Raw genomic sequence first — 21,203 nt, forward strand, 5'->3', positions numbered from 1 at the left:
CAAACGTAATTCTTCACTTTGGAGATGACCATCCGACGCCAGAACGAGGTCGTTTGATTTGGACTTTCTGCGGAAGAAAGTCTCGGGCACGACGCTATATACAACAATGGGACGTTCGGGCACATATGGCGAACTACCATAGTTGCCGCAGATGCAAATGAGTCTCGCGTTTTCAAAACTCCTCTTACGTATAAGTGCTATCAGCGATTGGCCACCGCTGCTGCAATTGTCTCGTTATCATGCTGATCGCTTTCATGACTGACGGGCACCTGAATGCTGGTCAATGAGAAGACGCTCTTACATAAAAAGAAGTTTTGCATGCAAGTATGAACCCTGTTATGAGAACCCTGACCACACAGTCTGCACGCTATACTAAATCCGCGAACATCGCAGATAAGCACTTTTACTTAGATTAGAATGGCATCTGATGTTTTTAGTCATTTTTACGTTTTGTTGCCTGCTCGATCTGGCAGTTACCTGTAAACCAACGCGATCAATTTCTCTATAAACACGCAGGTTTTTCTGCAATGCAGTGAAGAAAAAAATCACAGCCCACATCATCACACACAGTGTTCCGGAGGACAAGGCATCCTTAAACGCATCGACATTCGATCACCCGGAGAGTATTTTCTAACGATCCATTTGATTTTCCACTCTGTTCGTCCTTCGTCATTGACCCAGAGAGTGAAAGAAAAAACAAAATGAACCAAAAAGGCAGGGAGGTCAACGAGACTATCGTCCGCGGTTTGCTACCCTGCACTGGGCGTAAAGGAAAGAGGGAATGGAAAGAGGAAAAGAGGTAGAGAAAGAGAGAATGCGCACTGCGCGCACACAGCAGGGTGCACAGCAGTAGTACGATCGGCCGTTGAGGTTGGTGTTCCTTAAAAAACGGCAGTGACGCAAGAATCACTTTCTGTGCCATCGACGGATGTGGCCAGGGTCTAAGAATTTCGGCTTCGGATAATGTTCTGCTAGAGTCCGTTCAGCTTGGTGCGATCTGTAAAGATCCGCGCTGGATGTCGTATTGAAGGAGAGTGCACACGCGTGGCTCGGAGGCGCTGTCGCGTGTCCGTTATCTCTGGGATCGGCTACTCGACGCGACGCATGATAAGAAGAATGGAAATTGACGTGGGAGGTTACGAAATACGGACACTGGGTCTGGATAACGTAGCGATTCAATTCCAAGGATATTCCTTTTCGCACTTCGTGAGTTGTCCGAGAGGTGCTCCGCCCACATTACCACAGGTATCTGGCTGGTCGCGAATGGTGAATGAGAAGAAAGGGAGATAATCGAGCGAAGGTATCATTACATTATACCGACGCAGGCACCGTATTCACAGAAATCTCTTACGCTAGATTTGTTCGTAAGAAAAGAATCCAGCCAATCCTGATGCTTCACATATTATTAGCGAAGGCGGCCACCCAATGGCAAAGAACACTTATGAACGAAAAACTTTGTGAATTCAGCCTCTCGTTTCCCGAATATTAGCTATAACCAAAACTTCCAGTTCATGTGTATATCTGATTCAATGAGTTCTACTATAAGACTTTGATGTGAGTAAATTTGGTTTTCATTGGCACAGCAGCCGATACCACTACAGTGCGGCCATTAAGGACTTGGAGCCGAATTCACAAAGCTTCTCGTTGTCATTGGTTGGCCGCCTTCACTAATGATATGTTTAACATCAGAATTGGCTGGAATTTGAAGAATTGTAGTGTGAGAGCTTCTTGTGAATAAGGGCCCTGATACTGTACGCAATATTTTTTTCTATAGAACATGGAGCAGAATTCACAAATCTCTTTCGTTCGCAAGAGCTGCCTATTATTATCCTACCGTCTTCACTAATAACATGTCCAGTAACACTAAATACTGGCACCTGGTCTTATACCAACAGTTCTAGCATAAGAATATTTTTGTGAATAGAGGCTATGGTCTCTACTTTAGCTCTGGTGTGTCCTTTGGAGTGCAACTCAATGCTTTGCGCGTTTTTCTCAAGGGGTACCCTTGATTAAATGTCAAGATCGCACGCGTCATGCGGAGGTTGTGGGTTCAGCTTTAATCGGCGTCAAGCTGCCTTTTTTTTTCACATTCTTTTTAATTGTTCATTCTACCAGGGTTTCGATACTTTTCATCTGGTCATGAAACTTCCGCGTAACGCTACGGCAGAGAGCTTGATATAGCGCCCACAGTGGACGCACCCAGGCGCTGGCGCATGTATAAGGTGGACTGCAGCAGCAGCCGCAGGGACGCCACAGGCGTTCTGTGCGTACGCTCGCTATTGCGCAAAGCTCAACTGCCTGTATCGGCGTGCGAATATCGTCGACACAAGGTGCAAATCGCCGCCCTGTTTCTGTAAAGTGTTCAAGAACTTAAACGCGAACAATTTCGAAACAACTACAACGCCTTGTTTCATTTCCAGGTCCGACTGCGTTCGCCAGCGGCTTAATTCATAATTCAAATTGTACACTTGGACTACTACTCCGTCGTTATAATCCGACTACAGATCAAGTGCACGTCGCGGTTTTATGTAATTACGCGTAAAGAAACCTCCGCTTTAAACTAACAAAGCTAACCAACTGACTAACTAAACAAACAAATAAGAAATTGCTAATTGCCAACTAATTAATAAACTGACAGAGCTAAGCAACTGACTAACTAATCAAACAAATGGGTAATTACTAAACTAATTATCAAACTAACTAACCTATCTCACTAACTAATCTAACAACCAAATGACTAACTAAACTTAATAAGTAGCGCAACAAACTACAGTAACAAAACCAACTCAGCCAATAAACTAATTACGCAGTAATAACTAAGGAATACACCAACTAAACCAATGAAATAAACAAAGTAACTAACAAAACTACTTAACTAATCAAGCTAACATAGGTAAACAACTGATTTACTACGTTGTCTAACTGAAATAACACAATTATTCACTAGTACACTACCTAAGTATAATAACTAAGCAAATATAATTAACTTACTAACTAATCAACTAATAACTAACACACTGAACTAGCTAACCAAACATAATTGACTTATCCAACTAATTAACTAAAGTGCAAATAGAGACAGCCGAACGAAACAGTTTGTGAAAGGAAGGCTACCGTTTATTTATTTAGTTATTTAGATACCCTAAGGCCCCACAAGGGGCATTACATAGGGGGGAGCATAAAGCAGAACACAATTTTCACAAACGAAAGAGCATTGCAGGTGGTTGATACAGCACTTTGGTACAAGTGGTGAAACGTACTAACAAGGTAAATATTACAAAAATGTGCAATCTATAAAGAAAGGAAAAAAGTAGCGGATATGAATAAGTGCTCTGGGAGATAAAATTTTGTTACTGAAAGTACTAGGATTTTAGATACGATTGCAATACTGAATGAGGGGGGAGGGGGCGACGTCAATCATACAACGGTGCCGTGTATAATTTAAACACAAACGCATCGCACGTTAAATTATTTTGCCAAAAGTCCCCGCTGCATGTTCACGCCACAAACATGCTGAAATAAATGTTGGAGAGGCGCCTTTCTTCGTGAAACATTTGCAGTATCGCGCAGCCCGGCCATCTAGCGGGGCAGGTTGTTCACCTTCTACTTGCGCAAGTGCCTCTGGAGCCACCGTCTGTTCCTATATGAAACTTTCAGGGAAGTTTAATTACTGCCGATTAAAAGTGTTGAAGGACCCTGATTGCACATTCGAAATTTTTAAAAAACACAGTTCATTTCCTCTATGCTTTCCTTGGTTTCATTGTCTGTTGGCTTCAATCGAGTCCCTTGCATCCCCCGATTTTTCTCACTTGAGAACACTGGCGCCACTTTAGCCCAGCAGCTCTCCTAGCTCTCGCTCGTAAACACATTTAAGATAACGTCAATTTGATCGTACATGGCCTTTGACCGACAGGCAAACCCTGCAAATAGAGATTAGGTCATGTCATTACTGCCCTGTCGACAATAGATTAATTATGGAAAGAAATGTGTATTAATCTCCTATTCTGCACGGACTTTCGAGGAACAGCGCCACGAGAGCTCGCTGGCAAGGGGGCCCAGAACGTGTGCTCGGGCCCGTACCTCGAGCAACTTCAATTCCTCTGCTAGTTACATCACCCTCTTCTTCAAATTATACGGATTGCTGAAACTCGTCGGCAACTTTTCCATCTCCTGACATAACATGAGGTACGCCCGCAATAATATGACATGCGCTTATGGAGAGAGATAAAGTAATGAAATTGACGACATTCTTAAATATATGATGTCATCCTGCCAAGCTACGAGTTATGAAGAATAAATGTTTTTTTCGTCCTCATGGTGTTTAACGATGCCAAGAATATGACTGTCAATTGAAAGGACAATTCGTAAGTGTGACTCGTATATGCATGCGGCGCAACAGCTGACACTGCAACTTACGCCCACCTTCCACTACACATGTGTGCATAGATAGTTCTTGTCAGGAAGGGTCCTCTACGGGTTATCTTGTTTGGCACATGGTGTTAAGAACGGCCAGCTGCAGTGCAAGTTTGCCACCCACTTACGACTATAGGCGGCATCATCCCGGCGCTGTTAAGAACGGCGAGCTGCAGTGCAAGATTGCCACCCACTTACGACTATGACGGCAACATACCGGGAGCGTCGCCGCCAACTTCTAGCCACAGCGTGACTAAATCGACTTTGTGACGGAATGAGTTCGGCGGGCCAACTATTGTTCCCAAACTCCCCAACGCGCTACCCAGAACGACTCCGAGTTCTACGGGGCCCCTCTGACGTCGGTTCCGGACCTTCGAACGTGTGTGCTTTTGTGCGTGTAGACCGTCCTGCGGAGAGGCGGCTAGTTTGCGATCACCAAATGAACGTTCGCGTCGCCTTGTATCGCGGGAGGACCGAGTGTTTAAAAACTGCTGTTGTGCGGATGGTCGACACACTTTTCTTAAGCAGTCATGTTGGACTGACATTCTCTCTCAAGCGGTCATGTTAGACTGATGTTCTCTCTCAAGCAGTCATGTTAGACTGATGTACTTTCTCATACAGTCATATTAGACTGATATAGATACTGTAAATAAACCCATATTTCTCGTTCTCGATGAGAAGCAGTCCTTCCCTTCATCAACGTCCTCAGCGTGGATAAGTTGGACGTCGGCATGGGCCAGCTACCTTCTAATTCATGCCCGACTCCAATCTTGACAACGGATCACGAGCGATGGGATTGAGCCCCAATCCTGAAAACTGGCTGACAGCGGTGAGGTGGACTTTGCGACGTGGTGCTGTGACTGCGGTGAGTGCTTGGTTCTTGCTTTGACTCTCTAGGCTTCATTTTGTGGTTCTGTTTAGAACAGTAGGGAAGCTAGATTGTTGAGTGTTAGCTAGGTTGTGTTTTCCTAGCTAGATTTAGAGAGCAGGATCAAGGCAGTAAAGCAGCAATCGTGGAGTTAAGGACACTGCTGAGAGACGAGTTGTTGATTGTTGGTGAGGAACTGGGCCTAGATGTACGCAAGGAAATGCTAAAGTCGGAATTATTAGAGCTAATTTCCAATCAGGCCAGTGAGGAAGAAATTGAAATGGGATTGGAACTTCTCAAAAAGTGGGAGAAACGGGAAAGCGAAAGAGAAGAACGGGAAAGAGAAAAACGAGAGAGAGAGAGAGAGAGAGAGAGAGAGAGAGAGAGAGAGGAACGCGATAAAGATCGCGAGTTAAGAAAAATGCAACTGGAACTTGAAAGCCAACGTTTGGAGTTGTCTCAAGGAAGTGAAGGCGCTCTGGGACGATCAAGTGAGGCAGAATCGTACCGCATGGACGGGCTATTAAAGCGATTTGAGGTCGGGACCGACATAGGCTTGTTCCTAAGCAATTTTGAAAGGACTTGCGAGAAGATGAACTTCGGCCCGAGTACATGGCCACAGCGGTTGCTGTCTATGTTGCCGTGTGAGGCGGCGGAAGTAATCGCCAGACTGAGTGCACAGGATGCATATGATTATCCAAAAGTTAAGGCTAGTCTCTTGAAGAAATACCGCCTTTCAGCTGAAGCTTTTCGGCAAAGGTTTAGGAGCACAGGCAAGAAAGATAGCGAGGGATATCCGGAGTTTGCATATAGCTTAAAGGCCAACCTAGTCGAGTGGCTTAAAAGCGCGGAAGCGTACTACAGCAGAGACATGATCATTGAATGCATGTGTCTAGAGCAGTTTTACAAAACCATCCCCCAAGCTGTGAAACTGTGGGTGCAAGACAGAGGAAATGTAAACACTGGAAAGGGCGGCTGAATTAGCCGAAGAGTACGCAACCTGTAGAAAGTTGAACGCCGAGGACGGAAACTTGGACGGTCGAAATGGACCGCGGAAACCATTTCCGTACATAAGGGGTTCGCAGACTAGACGATCGGAACCTGTAGACATGGAGGAAAAGCCCGCAGAAAAGAGCGATGAGAAACTTAACGGAGAAACCGCACAAAAAGAACAGAAAAGAAAATTCGAATCTTTTAGACCAATTCGCTGTTACAAATGCCACAAACTGGGACATATAGCTGTAAACTGCGGGAAGCCTAGCGTAGTTTTCTCCTACGTGGACGAAAAAGACGAGAATATGGAGCTTTTAAGTCCATATCTTCACGACTTGCAAGTTAATGGCCGCTTGCTCCGATGGAGTCTCACTCTCCAAGAGTACAACTTCTCCGTTAGATATAAGAAGGGAAAGTTGCATAGCAATGCTGATGGTTTGAGCAGACTAATTTGAATTCTGCGTTTGAGGGTCCCGCCTAAATTTTAGGGTTACTAGTGTTAATATTTTAAGCCAAGAAGATCTCCTCTCATTTAACAGGATTCCCTCCATGATTGCTGAATTTGTCAGCACGAAATTGCTTCAGAAATTAGCATAGCGAAATGCAGCATTTATTTTTTTGTTTCTGCACTTATGTTTTCTTTTTTTTTGAAGCCTAGTGGGTCTAAAGTGAGAGCCAAGGTACGTCATCTCGGCGCAGAGCCGTGTTGTGGGGTTCATTTTGCAGTTGCCTGTCCTTGTTGGTTGTTTTGGGGCGGTGACATCAATACACAAGTGGTCGCTGCGAGCCAAGGCATCAATCACCCCCTGGCCACCAGCCGTTCTCTTCCTGCCCAGCGGTTGTCAGCGCTAGACAGTCGAGATTTTTCGGGCCATGGAGGCGCTGTTAAGAACGGCCAGCTGCAGTGCAAAGTTTTCCAACCCGTTGCGACTGTGGAGGCAACATCCCGGCGCTGTTAAGAACGGCGAGCTGCAGTGCAAGATTGCCACCCACTTACGACTATGACGGCAACATACCGGGAGCGTCGCCGCCAACTTCTAGCCACAGTGTGACTAAATCGACTTTGTGACGGAATGAGTTCGGCGGGCCAACTATTGTTCCCAAACTCCCCAACGCGCTACCCGGAACGACTCCGAGTTCTACGGGGCCCCTCTGACGTCGGTTCCGGACCTTCGAACGTGTGTGCTTTTGTGCGTGTAGACCGTCCTGCGGAGAGGCGGCTAGTTTGCGATCACCAAACGAACGTTCGCGTCGCCTTGTATCGCGGGAGGACCGAGTGTTTAAAAACTGCTGTTGTGCGGATGGTCGACACACTTTTCTTAAGCAGTCATGTCGGACTGACATTCTCTCTCAAGCAGTCATGTTAGACTGATGTTCTCTCTCAAGCAGTCATGTTAGACTGATGTACTTTCTCATACAGTCATATTAGACTGATATAAATACTGTAAATAAACCCATATTCCTCGTTCTCGATGAGAAGCAGTCCTTCCCTTCATCAACGTCCTCAGCGTTGATAAGTTGGACGTCGGCATGGGCCAACTACCTTCTAATTCATGCCCGACTCCAATCTTGGCAACGGATCACGAGCGATGGGATTGAGCTCCAATCCTGACAATGGTAACTTTTCTAGAGGTGCACATTAAATACATTGAAGGTAACCGTTGCTCTTTTACATTAATCAATGGTAACAGCCACACGGACATGTTCTTTAAATGCATCAGCATTTCTATGCCTACCAAACGAGGAAACCCGTCTGTCCGTCCGTCACGTAAGACCAACGCGGCCAGAACACAGCGCACACGTACCTATCAGCGCTCGGCGCATTCTGCCTTCATCGCAGATCGCTTTCAAAATGGGACCCGCGCGACCGCGCCATACGGAGCATCGCTATAAAGAAATCAATGTATAAAACAAACAAAATCACGCTGAAACTCCTCTTGGAGTTGTCTAAGTATGCGTAAGCATTGTGCCACTTAGTCATCTCACCGAAGCCGTGTGTCATTATCAATGTTATGAAACTTGATCCGACCAGTATAAACTACAGCACTGCGGCGACAGGAACTGCTTCGGACGGCGGCGCAAGGGGAATTGATGACGCAAGCAAACTACAGCAGGTGTCGGCGCCAGGTGCGCTGATGACGTTCCGATCATTATAGCGGTTATCGCTCTTTAGCGCTTTATCCATCCGAGTCGAACCATTATTAACAATGGTCAACCGTACTCCGGAGGCGGCTGCGTCTGGCCAACACAACCTAGATAGCACAAGGCCTGTTTACTCCGATCCATGACGTCACGCTATCTGGCCCCAAATTTCCATTGACAAGGCTGGCGTGATGAAAGCGGTGACGTCAAAATCACTGTTGCCTAGTCGGGAGCGTCCCCGTTAGATTATACTGCAGTCGGGCCAGGTAGCATGACGTCATGGATCGGAGTGAAAAGGCATTGTGCTATCTAGGTGGTGTTGGTATGGCGCGGGCCTTGAGTGCGATCTGCGATGGGGACAGAATGCGCCGACCGCTGATAGCTTCGGGTGCGCTGCGTTCTCGCCGCTTAGTTCGTGTTGAAGCGAGAGGCAGCACGAAGGTGAATTCGCTCGCTGCTGCGGGTCCTATCTTAAAAGCGATCGTCTTACGTGACGGACGGATGGGCGGACGGGTTTCCCCGTTGGGTGGGCATAGAAATGCTTACGCATTTAAAAAGCGTGGCAGCAGCAGCGATGAAAATGACCTTCCTGTTACCTCTCGCTTCAGCGCGAACTAAGCGTTGAGAACACAGCGCGGACGAAGCTATCAGCACTCCGCGTACTCTGTCCCCATAGCACCGCGCTCAACAGAGGGCGCGCGCGGCCGCGCCATACGCAGTCGCCGCCGGACTACGGTTGATCACGACTGATAATGGCTTGACTCGGATAGATAAGGCACTAAAGATAGATAACGGCTTATAATGATCGGAACGTCATCAGTGCACCTGGCGCCGCCGCCTGCAGTAGTTGGATTGCGTCGTCAATTGACATTGCGCCGCTGTCCGCATCAGTTCGTGTCGCCGCAGCGCTGTGACTTATACTGACTCAGTCGAGTTCCATAACATTGATAATGACACCGGGCTGCGTGGAGATAGCCAAGTGGCACAACGCTTACGCACAGTTAGACAGCACCCAGAGGAGTTTCTGCGTGAATTTTTTTAACTCCTTTCCTTGGCGGTTTTATTAGGTCATGAATGTTATTAAGATTCAGAGGGACAATGTATACGCTTCACTTAAGTGCCAAGCGTCATGTTATACATGCTGTAACATGACACTTCGGTAAATTTTACTGCGATCGATGTCCAACTGTAGACATTAAGAAAAATATTCAAAGCGTCCGAAATCACGCGGATATTGCTATTATTTAAAATGAAGAGCGCTGGTTACCGTTAAAATGGGAAGATGCGTGCCCCTCTATACATGAGTTAGCATGTTTAGACCGGCGTTCTGCTGTTGCATCTGTTATTCTGTGTGTGGCGAAGTAATAGAAAACGCCAACAATCGGTTATGCGCCGTTTTCTAAATTGCTGGACACGCCCTTTGTAACACTCAGAGGAGCTACAAAGAATGCTGCAACGCATATCGTCCTTGTGGTTTTTGTGGACATCCTGTTCCTAAATGTTCCTAGAACACCGTAGCCAAGGGCTTTCCAAACTTTGTCATCCCGCGAGCGCACAAAACATCGTCTCGCGAACCTTTTCTTCCCACCATTTTTTTTTTCTTTTCGCGAGCCAAAACGCTTTCTCATATTACTGCAAAATAGTGAAACACGAAAGTGGAGGTCTGAAATTTCGAAAAAAAAATTTATAGGCGTTGAATTTTTATGCGGGCTTCCCACCGTGAACTTGTCTAACGAAGCCTCTTAGAGAAGCAGCAAGCGCGAAGGAGAGAGAAAGATGGAGAGGAACGATTCGTGTCTTGTTCCGAAGAGAGAGCACATAATGACGCATTGGTAAATAGCTCAATATAACGGAAGTCTGCACACAGGAGAGAACGGGATGGACATGACGCTTTTCGTGTTCCGTTCCCTGTGCCAAATTGCGCTATATTTACCTTAAGTTATGTACTGTCAACCAGGCCTCTTTCGGTCTGTGCCTCTAGAGTACAGAAATTTCGTGTAAACGGAGACGTGCCGAGGCGCATCATTTTTGCGGTGTCCTGCCTAGACCGAAGTGGAACAGGAAGAACCGCGCGAAATTGTGTGACTAACTAAGAGCTCGGAGTCCGCTTTTTGTAATGTCCGAACTGTACCACAAAGAGAAATAAACTTGTATAAACTGGTCTACCAGAAGCGAAACGCAGGGCACAGCGGGAATGCGACGTCGAGGAAAAACGTGTTGAGACAATAACTAACAAGAGTGTCATTTCATGTTGCCTGAGCGTACGTTGTGGCGAATTCCAAGTATAAAGGAGCGCTGGTACGTGCCTTAACACAACGGAAGGGACGAGCATCGACTCGCTCTGTTCCCTGGAAAGTTTCCGACTATCAAGATGTGGCAGGAATAACTTGTCGCCGCGCTATTCAGTCGACGAAGAAGCCCTTGATAACTGTGTTAAAGGGACACCTAAGAGAAAAATAACTCTCAGCTTTGTTACCTTATTACAATACAATAAAAGAAGGCACTCTTACCGTGAGGAAGGGTTTGGTATAAGCCAGAAAAGGCTCAAAGACGAAAGACAGGTGGCGACGCCGCCTTGAAGTTTCCGCACCAGCGCGCCGTGACGTCATATATTTTGGCAACTGCTCAGGCCTTGTTAATGTTTTTTTTATCGTTAAAGATGAGAACGTTGTATTCTAATATAGTCAAAGAATCAGCTTGGCAAGATTCAGAAACTTATACTGTGCGACAACGGCCCAAATAAGAAAAAAAAAGAAACTTCGAAAAGCAAGGTGCTACGCAATACAAACATGGACGAGAAGAGCACAAGGACGGGCGCAGAGACGCGACATCGGTCTAACGGGCCGGTGTATCAATAAACGGCTAAGAGAACGCCAGCTTTCGGTAAATACCGGAAAAGGGTCTAATTTGCCCTTGCACTTCAGCGCATGCCCTTTGGCTACACGTGATAATCCGTGCCTGCCTTTGCTGGCAAGAACAAAAAATTTAAAACGCAGTATTGAAAAAAATGGCACGTGAGCTTGCTGAGGCTTTCTTCATAAGGAACAAGAGAGATGATTGTCATTGCTATGATTTTGCGGCAATGAAGATATGAATATGCGTGTTCTTCTGAATAAAACCCAGTCGCGAGTGTGCGCCCGTCCTTATGCTCGTCTCGTCCATGTTTGTATTGCGTAGCGCCTTGCTTAACGATGTACGACGGACTCGCTCAACAACATGCACTTAGAAACTTTGAAATTTGTGACGCCAGGCTGACCTCTGGCGCTGGAGTTTCGGCGCCAAATTCAGTAATGGAATTTGAACACTTTACGTTATATTAGGGACCATGGCTCCAAACATAACATATTTTATTTAATGAGAAGCATTATTATAGGGTCGACTCCCCGGTTTTCTTCGCGCGACAGGCCGAGAAGCCTGAATCGCAGCCTCAATAATAACAACAACAAAAGTTTCGCTTCCGAAGGTTCGGAACCGGTAAGGCTAGCGCAGCGGACCGACGTTCTGCCCAATAGACCAGAAATGGATGCATACATCGACGGAATAACAATTTTGTCACGTTGTCCTAACGCACCAGCTAGCGCTTTGAGGGGCATGGTGCGTGCGCGCAGTCGCATAGCAACAGTTTACAGAAGTGAGAGCCCGCCATGTTAACCCGTCCTTCTCTGGTGGCGGCTAGTGTGTAAATTGACACGTTGTGTGACATTTCATCATCATCATCGTTGTCGTCGTCGTCGTCGTCGTCGTCGTCATCATCATGAAAACTTTGTTGTACAGACTGAGGAGTTCGGCGCACGCAGGCTCCCTGGCCCCCACACGACCCCACTGCACTCAAGCGTTTATGTTACTTCGATCCATAACGCTGGCAGCCCGTTCAGTATAGCCATGGTCTGCACGACCGGGTCTTCAGAGGGGATCGGCCCAGTTCAACCCAGACGCAACACACCAGTACGCGCTAGCTTTATATGCGTGTGGTGCGTGCGAATGTTTCCTCGTTATCTCCATGAAGATGTGCTCGGTGGCATTGAGCATTCCCTAAATCAGTCTCCGCTACGCGCACACAAAATCAGTTGCAGGCACGGGCTTGAGAGTGACGTCAAGTGTGTGCAAGAATGGTCGTGCACTTAGGTATAAGTGCTCGTCAGAAGCCCCCACATGTCGTAAAAATTATTCCGGAGTCCTCTACGACGGCGTCACTCATAACGTACCGTGCCCAGTCTAGGGACGTTAAACCCGACAATTTAAACATCAACGGTACCCCCTCTCGTACAGAGCAGACGATACGTGTACATTTAAGCGCCACGCGCGCGCAAAATGCGGCGAGCTCAGCCATCAGACAACTGCTAACCTCGGGAAAGCGAACGTACGAATTTCAGGAGGCACGGGTGAGCGAACACTGCTCGGCCCTATACGTGCGGAAATGCGGGCAGTGGCGCAATGGGGTCCAACTACAACAAGAGAGCCAACGGTCAATGCAGTGACGCTACGCTATACACTCATGCAACGCTTTTCGTATATTCCAAGGTTTGTTATACCATAAGCGTGTTCCACCACTAGCACGCGCACTAATCGCGGAGCGAATTTTAATGCCACGGGGCGGCTGATTCCACTAAATGTGGCTGATCATCTTACATAGTGCGATAGCACGCCAAGATAGCGCCAACCGCGTCTGCGCGTGGTTTACTTTGATAGGCAAAATTATTGGATAGTTATAACCCGGGCGATGTAGGCGACTTTGCGAAAGCAAAACAATTAGGAGCCTTCGCTGCGCACCAATTTTATTAAAGCGCTTCGCCCTCGAGGCAACCTCTCCGCAAACGAAGGTGACACCGCGAGCGCGTGCATTTTGAGCCGGTATGCAGAACATACCCCTTAGGTAAGTGTAATTGTAGTGCTCTATATGTTTATATGGAGCGTTGCATAAACACATGTACAGTGCTTTCTACATGTTTCATTATGGTCACGTTTCTCTTGCTTTTCGCTTTGAGTACTTGTTCATAATTTTTCGTGTAATCGTACTGTATACTAGGTACTTGGTTTCCTCAACCCGCGGAATTTCATTCTGTCTTTTGTGATCACCTTATCAGTGCTATTGTTAAACATCATGAAGCCTGCTCCCCCCCCCCCCCCCCGCTATACTTAAAGCTCAGAGCTTTGGCCTCCTTTCCACAAACGCAATATTGAAGCCGACTCTTGTCCAACAGAACCGTGTCATAAGCATACATTAAGTCCAGTAGACCTTGTTCCACAATCACACCGTCTTGTTCACACGATATTTTCTAAGTTTATAACATAGCTCTAATAACGGCCAACCTTGGCGCAATCTTTTCTGAAGGTCTACTGTACCTTCGTAGGAGCCCTTCCCATGGTACCTGAACTTTATTACTGCGCATGGTGCAATTCCTTTAGCGACGTTTTGCTGTCTTAATTGAGCCCACTGCCTCTGAAAATGTTCCACAAACTTTTCGTGTTTACGTTGCTTCGCGCACCGCTAACATCCAGTAAGATTACACGTAACGGTCTGTTCTCTGGCTATTTATATAGTCTGCGGGATAACGAATTTATTTATTTATTTATTTATTTATTTATTTATTTATTTATTTATTTATTTATTTATTTCTTTAGAATGCCATCAAAGTACATACACTACATTACAGAGGAGATATGCAAAAAAAGAAAGTAGACTGAATACAACACATAGAGAACAGTATTTATTGAAAACAGGAATGCAAAGTTAGATTATAATAAAATAGAAGCAGCGTGAAGTATTAGGACATCATTGTAAGATACAAGCAAATTGTAGTTAAATATGAGTGATTATTTAGGCGCCAGATGTAGAAACAGCAACAGTAAAGCGAAGTTGCAACAGCAGTTTAGGTTAACGCGAGCACTTTTAAAGAGAATGGGATTGCTAATGATGCACGTAGATTATTCCATTCGACAGAGCTTCTGGAAAAGAATTACTGCGAGCACGTGACAGTGTTACAGTAGAATACATTGCCTTTATGGTGATGATATCTACGAGCAGAAGTAAATGGTGTGGGTTGGATCAAGAGGGAGCTGCATTACGATAGTACATTTTATGAAAAAGATAAATGTTGGCTTACTTCTCACGAATAGCTAGCAAGGGAATGTTAAGAACAGTTTTCATCTGTGTTGCGCTAGCTGTATTACAAGATGGAAAGAAAGATTGTGTATCGCTTTAACATTTAATTAATATGACATGGTGTGGATTCCAAAGAGATGGGCTCTATGCTGAGCACGAACATAAGCGGTAAAAGTAGTAATGTTATGAATGTTAATGAGATATCATCGAGTGATAGTCTATGCGCCTACCTACTCCAAAACCGTGTTGCAGTTCTCCGAACATCTCACTCTTTAAAAGCGATAGCATTACTTGGCTCATTGTGCGACCACGCCGTCATCAGAAAGCCGTGGCGGAAAAACGGCACACGAATGACGTCATGTTCACCGAAGTAATAAAAGAGTGACCACGGTGAGGGCTCGATTCTCAGCCCCACCGCCACTGCTACCACTCTGAAAGCTGAGCGCGCTAACTACAGCGCCACCGTTGCATTGCGCCACGGTTGCAGCAGGCGACAGCAGTTGGGCTCTGCCTGCCAAGGCGATTCTCTAGAAGGCGCGCCATGTACAGGAATCTGCCTTCGGCTCTACGCTACGGCACGTCCATGCTCGTCGTAGGAGACTTGAAACGGGACGCACGTCCGACGCCAACGCCATCGAACACTTCGCGCGGCCCCGGAATCGACTTGGCGTTCGAGGACATACCTGGCACAGTGCACGAAGTAAGGTACGCATCAACACACTACTCCGATCACAAGGCGATGCTACTGTCGATCAGGTTAGACCAGCAGCAGACACCGTCGCCGGAGCCCGACGATGACTGAGACATCCCCCCCCCCCCCCGAGTATGAGGTGGAGTTCGCCTACGGACCCGATGAACAAATGTAGCGTCAGCACCGTATGGTGGTGCCGCTCGGAAAAGTACTGACATCGCTCGGCAAAGTGGTGTCATCGTATCGAAAAGTGGTGTCATCGAGAAAGAGCACTCAACGCAATGTGCATTAAACTCTGCTTTAGTGAGAACTCCGCAAATAAAATTCATCTATTCAGCTGAGAGATCGCAACATGGCCGGTTTGTCATCTTGAGTTGTTGCAACCTCATAAGCAGCAACGTTACACTCGGAAACATAACGCAGCAGCACTAAACTCAGCTATATTTCACCGCAAGACTCAACTCAGCGACATAACTCAGCGGCAAGTAATGCTCTCGCATTTACACATCATAAGGATTGTTTAGGTGCCCCCATAGCTTTTTTTGTCAGTACTTTAAACTTCAATTGTATGGCCTACATTGTTAACCTTTATACTAATAAATATATTAAATCAGTGTGTAGCGTTTAATGTTGTTTCTCTTGTGTATATATTTTGTTGCGATTGCTTATTATACATAAACTAACGAATAAAATTTCCAAACCTTTCTGTTCATTCCACTCCTTGATGAACTATCTGAGATCTCGTCCTGTACGATTTTTTCCATTGATTTAGCAATGCTTATTTCCTTTTTGGCACCAGTTGATTAATTATTCTCACATGCATTTCAGTCAGTCCAGTTGCTGTGCGGTTTAGTATTTGCACTACGGACTTTGCCAGTTGAAGGTATTGAGAACCAATTTTTTGTGCTGAACCAGACTGACTGCGCTGCTTCTCAGTGATTGACGTTCCACTGCTTTTGAATTGGTCGGCTATAATTCCTCTAATTTAATTTAGTCTTCGCGCTTCGAAATGTTTCTGTCTTCCGTCTTGAACATAGGTCTGAACTCTTGCATTTTCTTTGCCTAGAGACCAGTAGTTCCAGAATATTTTTGGTGCACTGCTAGGTTTTTTCCACGTACACTTGAAACCAGGCGAACATTTGTGCTTCCGACTTTTCTTCTAGACCAGGGTCAGCAGAAATAATTCCCCCTTTGTGTCTATTTCTCCCTGCGACAGCTGTGATCTTTTGCATGTCCATGTTCTTTGGGTGCTTTTCGCCGTTCTTCGATTGCTTCCTTTATCTCGGTATTCACCCATCTACGCACATTATTTTTCCTTTCCACAGGATACTGTTTCTTCCTACATTATTTTTGCTACCATCATACGATAAGGTTCACTGTTCACGTCATGACATTACAGAGACTGCATGTCCCTTGGTATCGTTCATATTTCCTTTTCAACGCTTGTTGCTATGTTTGCTATTGGTCACTTCAACTCGATTCCTTCTTCCACGTGCTTCTCCTGTTTGTTTCAAGGTTCAATGCCCATTGCGCAATGTAGCATGTTAATGTTGCCTCCCTAAACTTCTGGCTCTTTCCTCGCCTATGAACATATTAGCCAATTTGCTGTATGCTATCGCGTAGATTGTTCTAGCCTCCCACGGCGCCCCGCTTTAATACTTCCATTGCAACATGGGCCTGGAAACCAGAAATTAAGCGTTAATGAACCAAATTTAGTTTGGCTGGACTGAATAAGGTACGAGTTGGGAAGAAAGCATCCTCACAAATAACACAAACTAGTAAGAAGTCACGTGCGGACGTATAGACAGCACTTCAAAAACGTCTAAAGTTCCGCCCTTAAGAAATATCACTGTATGACCAGACATTAATAGCCTTAATATTAGCAATGTGTTTTCTGCGTTTCCTCCTTGCTACGTTTTACTGTCGCTTGACGCTAACATTTATTAGCATGATGACCGTGAACATGTTATCGTTACTTCGAATTTTTTCTTTATACCTTCCAATGTACGCATGCTTAGCACTCATCAAAGCTGCGACCATAGGTATCTTGTACACGCAGAACTCGGCTGGCCGCGCTTTCTGCAAGCGTACTGTGCATCTGCTACCCACAGATTCATGTTCACCTCTGATACATAGCATTGGCACGTTTAAATTCCGGTTCAACAGCAGCCAGGTTTCTTCTGATTCTCAACCACCCTTCGGCTTATAAAGCCAAGGCTTTCAAGAGGGGCCCAACGGGGCAATATTTTCTAGTCATGCGGTCGCTGTATTTGTTTTAATGCGAAAGCATCAAATGGCCCATTCAACGAAAAAGCCGGCGTCTGCAGCAGCGAAACGGCACCTAAATTCCCATTGGCTGTGACATCACGTCACGAGCACGCCACGTCACGAGCACGAGACGTCACGAGCACGCCTCGACAGAGCAGAGCGGGCGAAACGGAACAGCTGCAGTGAAAGCGCGCCAGGTGTTGCGTGAAGGGAGAGGGCATCGCCACGATGCCGCGTCAACAGCGAGCCTCTCGCTCTCGCCGTCTCGCTCTCGGAAGCCGGCGCGCGGTCCGTACCTCTCTCTATCTCTCTCTCTCTCTCTCATTCCCACGGGCTTAGCTGCTGCGCGAGAATGCGGGCCTTGGTGGCCACTGCTGCTTCTTCGGTCTCTAGTTGAGCAGGACGTCGGTGGCATGCGGCGTTGACACCTCAGGCTGCTGCTGCTTGCTGGCTCGGGCAGTACGTGCCGTTATGGCACATTACTCGCAGCGCAATACTCGAAGCACCGCTCAGCGGCGTTCAATTGGACATTGATGCCTTCGCATTCAGAACTTATAAGAAGTGCTTAGATGTCCTCGGATTTTTAGTTTTGAAACACAGAGCGACTGGGTGGTCGGCAAAGTTTCAAGAAGTCTTCTATCTTGTCCTCGGGTCTCATGGATACCTTCTTCAAGGTCATATTACTAACCAGGTGCCCCTGAAGAAAGTCTTCATGTGATCTGGGACGCTCAAGCATCTGGCGACCATAAATCGAACAGGAAAGAAAATTCTGTCATCGTGACGTTGCAATCTGCACGCTTATCTGCGGAGTACTCACCATTGATCTGCGTCTGCCAGGAGGCGTCGGCCATGCCCCACAGCATGGCGATGATAAAGAAGTTGTGTAACTCCGACGGGCGCGGGTGCCAGGTGAACAAGAGGATCATGACGGCGATGTTGAGCAATGCAGCCAGCAATACGATGGGTACGCGGCCGACACGTTTGACAAGAAAGCCGAATGCCATGGAGCAGGTGGCGTCGGTGAGCCCGTACGAGATCATGACGAAGCCGACGAACTGGACGCCCCAGGAGCAGCTGATGTACGCCTGAGTGAAGTCGCCCGAGAAGAAAGCCTGCTGCATACCACTGTATATGGTGAGCGGTATGATAAGCTGCTGGTAGCCCCGGCGCATATGGTACAGCGTCTCAACGAGCAGCTGCATGGGTGGGTTTGGATCGGACACCTCCTTGCGCACAGGGTCCAGGAAGGCGACGAGTATCACAATGGAGGACAGCACGCAGCACGTGTAAACACCACTCAGCGTGTACGTCTGCATGCGGCTCACGACGCCCAGGTTGGTCTGGTTTAGCATGGCCAAGTCGTCGGTCGGGTGGAACGAGGCGCCACACTGCTCGATGTCGGCGATCACCTCGGTCATGTTGGGCGGCCGTAGCACGATGAAGGCGATCAGGTTGCCCCATATTTGAGTAGTCTGGAAGAGCATGAAGAAGACACCGAAGAAGCCGGCCACGAATGGCGCCGAGTCGAGAGCGCCCACCTGGTCGGCGTACTCCTGCGCCAGGTACGTGAGGTAGGCGCATTTTGAGGTCCAGAGAGGCGCCCCGCCCATGCCCAGCACGAGCGACGCGGGTAGCAGCGTGTACCAGCTGGGCTCCATGTTGGCCACAAAGTAGAGCATGTACATGACCACCGACGTCACCATGGTGTACTTGAGGCCCAACCGCCGGATCATGTACGTGGGCACGAACATGCACGACAAGACGAGCGCCACATAGATGGTGGCCAGCGAGGCGGTTCCGAGGCCGGCCTCCGGGTTCAGGCTGCTCTGCAGGTTTTGCATCGACTGGTAGGCCGTGAAGAGCAGCAGGAAGCTCATGCTGACAACGAGCAGGTTGCGCAGCACGCGCTTCCTGTCGTCCGACGTTGACGGGCTCTTCTCCTCGATGACCAGCGGCTGAATGTTGGGCACGCTGCGCCGCGGCACCACCTTGGAAGGCCGCTGCTGTCGGTGCTCGTGCTTCTGCTGCTGCGGTGATGTCTGTTCTTGATGCTCATGATGTCGAGCCAGGGGGCTTCTCCCACCCGCCTCCTCCATTGCAGGCCCAGTCCGCCGACCGCGCTACGTGCCACCCGAACGTTGCGCCGACAAAAGAGCCTGCGTCGCACGTCTCCCTTTTAAAACACCCGGTACTACAGTTATTCGTCGTTTCTATAGGAACGAACGACTGCCGTGATGTCATGACACGAGATTGTAGTTTTACGACTTCTCTTACGTGGAATTATACACTTCTCGCTCATGTACACGATACAGGAAGGAAAATTTTACTACACGACAAAGCCAAGAATTACAAAAGGCGCTTGCTCAAGGCTCCTTCTCACGGATGCCAACCAATCAAGTTAACGAACAGTACCTATAAGAAGAAGGCGCCGGCCAGTGAAAAAAAAAGGGCCTCAAGAAGGCTAAGCTCCGCGAATCAGGGCGCCATAACGTAAAGCTATTCCAATCTGTGTCTATTCAATTTGCTTCTCTAACGCCCCCCCCCCCCCCCACTGGTCAAACATTGTTGGGGTGATGCTCGCTTCGCCTGTCTGCCACTAGACGTCACGAAAACCACGAAAACTCCCCATCTCAAGATGACGTATATAGACTGATTATGCTGGATTATAGGCCAGACTAAAAAAAAAACATTCTTTTTTATGATTCTACGCCTTCGTCACCATTAGCTAGCTTTCCGCGATTGGTGAAAATGTTTTCGGGCCACGCTTAGTTCACCTGTCTGTCACCCGACGTCGCAAAAACGCCATGTAAAAGGGACGTGCATGCACTAAAGATGCATTTATATTGCCGGAGCACGCTTAACCTTCTTTTTGGTATAACAGGAGACTGCCCCGCTCCGAAACGAATACAAGATGACTGTCTGCTGATTGTTCCGGCGCTTTGTACTCGAAGCTGTCTGCGAGAATTGATTTCTTTGCGTATAATAAAAAAAAAGTCACGCAGAAACTCCTTTGGGAGTTGTATAAGTACGCGTAAGCATTGTGCCACTTGCTCACGTTCCGGCCATTATAAGTCGTTGTCGCTCTTTATAACCTTCTCAATCCGCGTCGAACCGGTATGAAATGTGATCAACCGTACTCCGGCGGCGGCTGCGTATGGCGCGGCCACGCGGGCCCTATCTGAGGGCAGAGAGTGCAGCGAGTGCTGATCGCTTCGTGAGCGCTGTGCTCTCGCCGCTTAGTTCGCGTTGAAGCGAGAGGCAGCACGAAGGTCAATTCGCTCGCTGCTGTGGGCTCTATCTTGAAAGCGATCGTCTTATGGGATCGATGAAGAGACGGACGGCTTTTCTCGTTGTGTAAGCATAGAAAAGCTTACGCATTTAACATTTTGTGTGGCAATATAAGGTTGCCGAGCCCTTTCGGCACGTATACAATATCCCTCTGCCAACACGTTTTCGTGGAGGGCGCGTTCTACGGGCATTCTTTACGTTCCTGTTGCACGCCGCCGCAACCGTCGACGAGCCACCGCAAGCTAAGCACAAAAAAAAAAAGGAGGGTCATTCGGAGACACCAGTGCTACTGTCCTCAGCCGGTCATCTATTTTCACTGCGCTCGATCGGCCCCACTTAGCCCTTTCCTCTTCGGTGCGCTTCTCACCGCTCATCAGCCAATTAGATAAGAAAAAATCTGTAGTGGTAGGAAATGCTATTCGCTTTGAAAACAAACA

The 21,203-nt window shown here is 47.4% G+C and overlaps 1 protein-coding gene across 1 annotated transcript in view; it reads right to left on the reverse strand.

Moving 5' to 3' along the window:
• The window catches only part of LOC126543329 (protein unc-93 homolog A-like), a 33,939-nt gene extending 14,365 nt beyond the window's left edge, over positions 1-19,574 (reverse strand). The window contains exon 1 of the mRNA XM_050190453.3: positions 18,296-19,574. Coding sequence (XP_050046410.1) covers positions 18,296-19,574 — 1,279 coding nt within the window. The remainder of the gene's footprint in view (positions 1-18,295) is intronic.
• Between the last annotated feature and the right edge of the window lie 1,629 nt (positions 19,575-21,203).

Source organism: Dermacentor andersoni, chromosome 1, assembly GCF_023375885.2.
Source record: "Dermacentor andersoni chromosome 1, qqDerAnde1_hic_scaffold, whole genome shotgun sequence".
NCBI lineage: Eukaryota > Metazoa > Arthropoda > Arachnida > Ixodida > Ixodidae > Dermacentor > Dermacentor andersoni.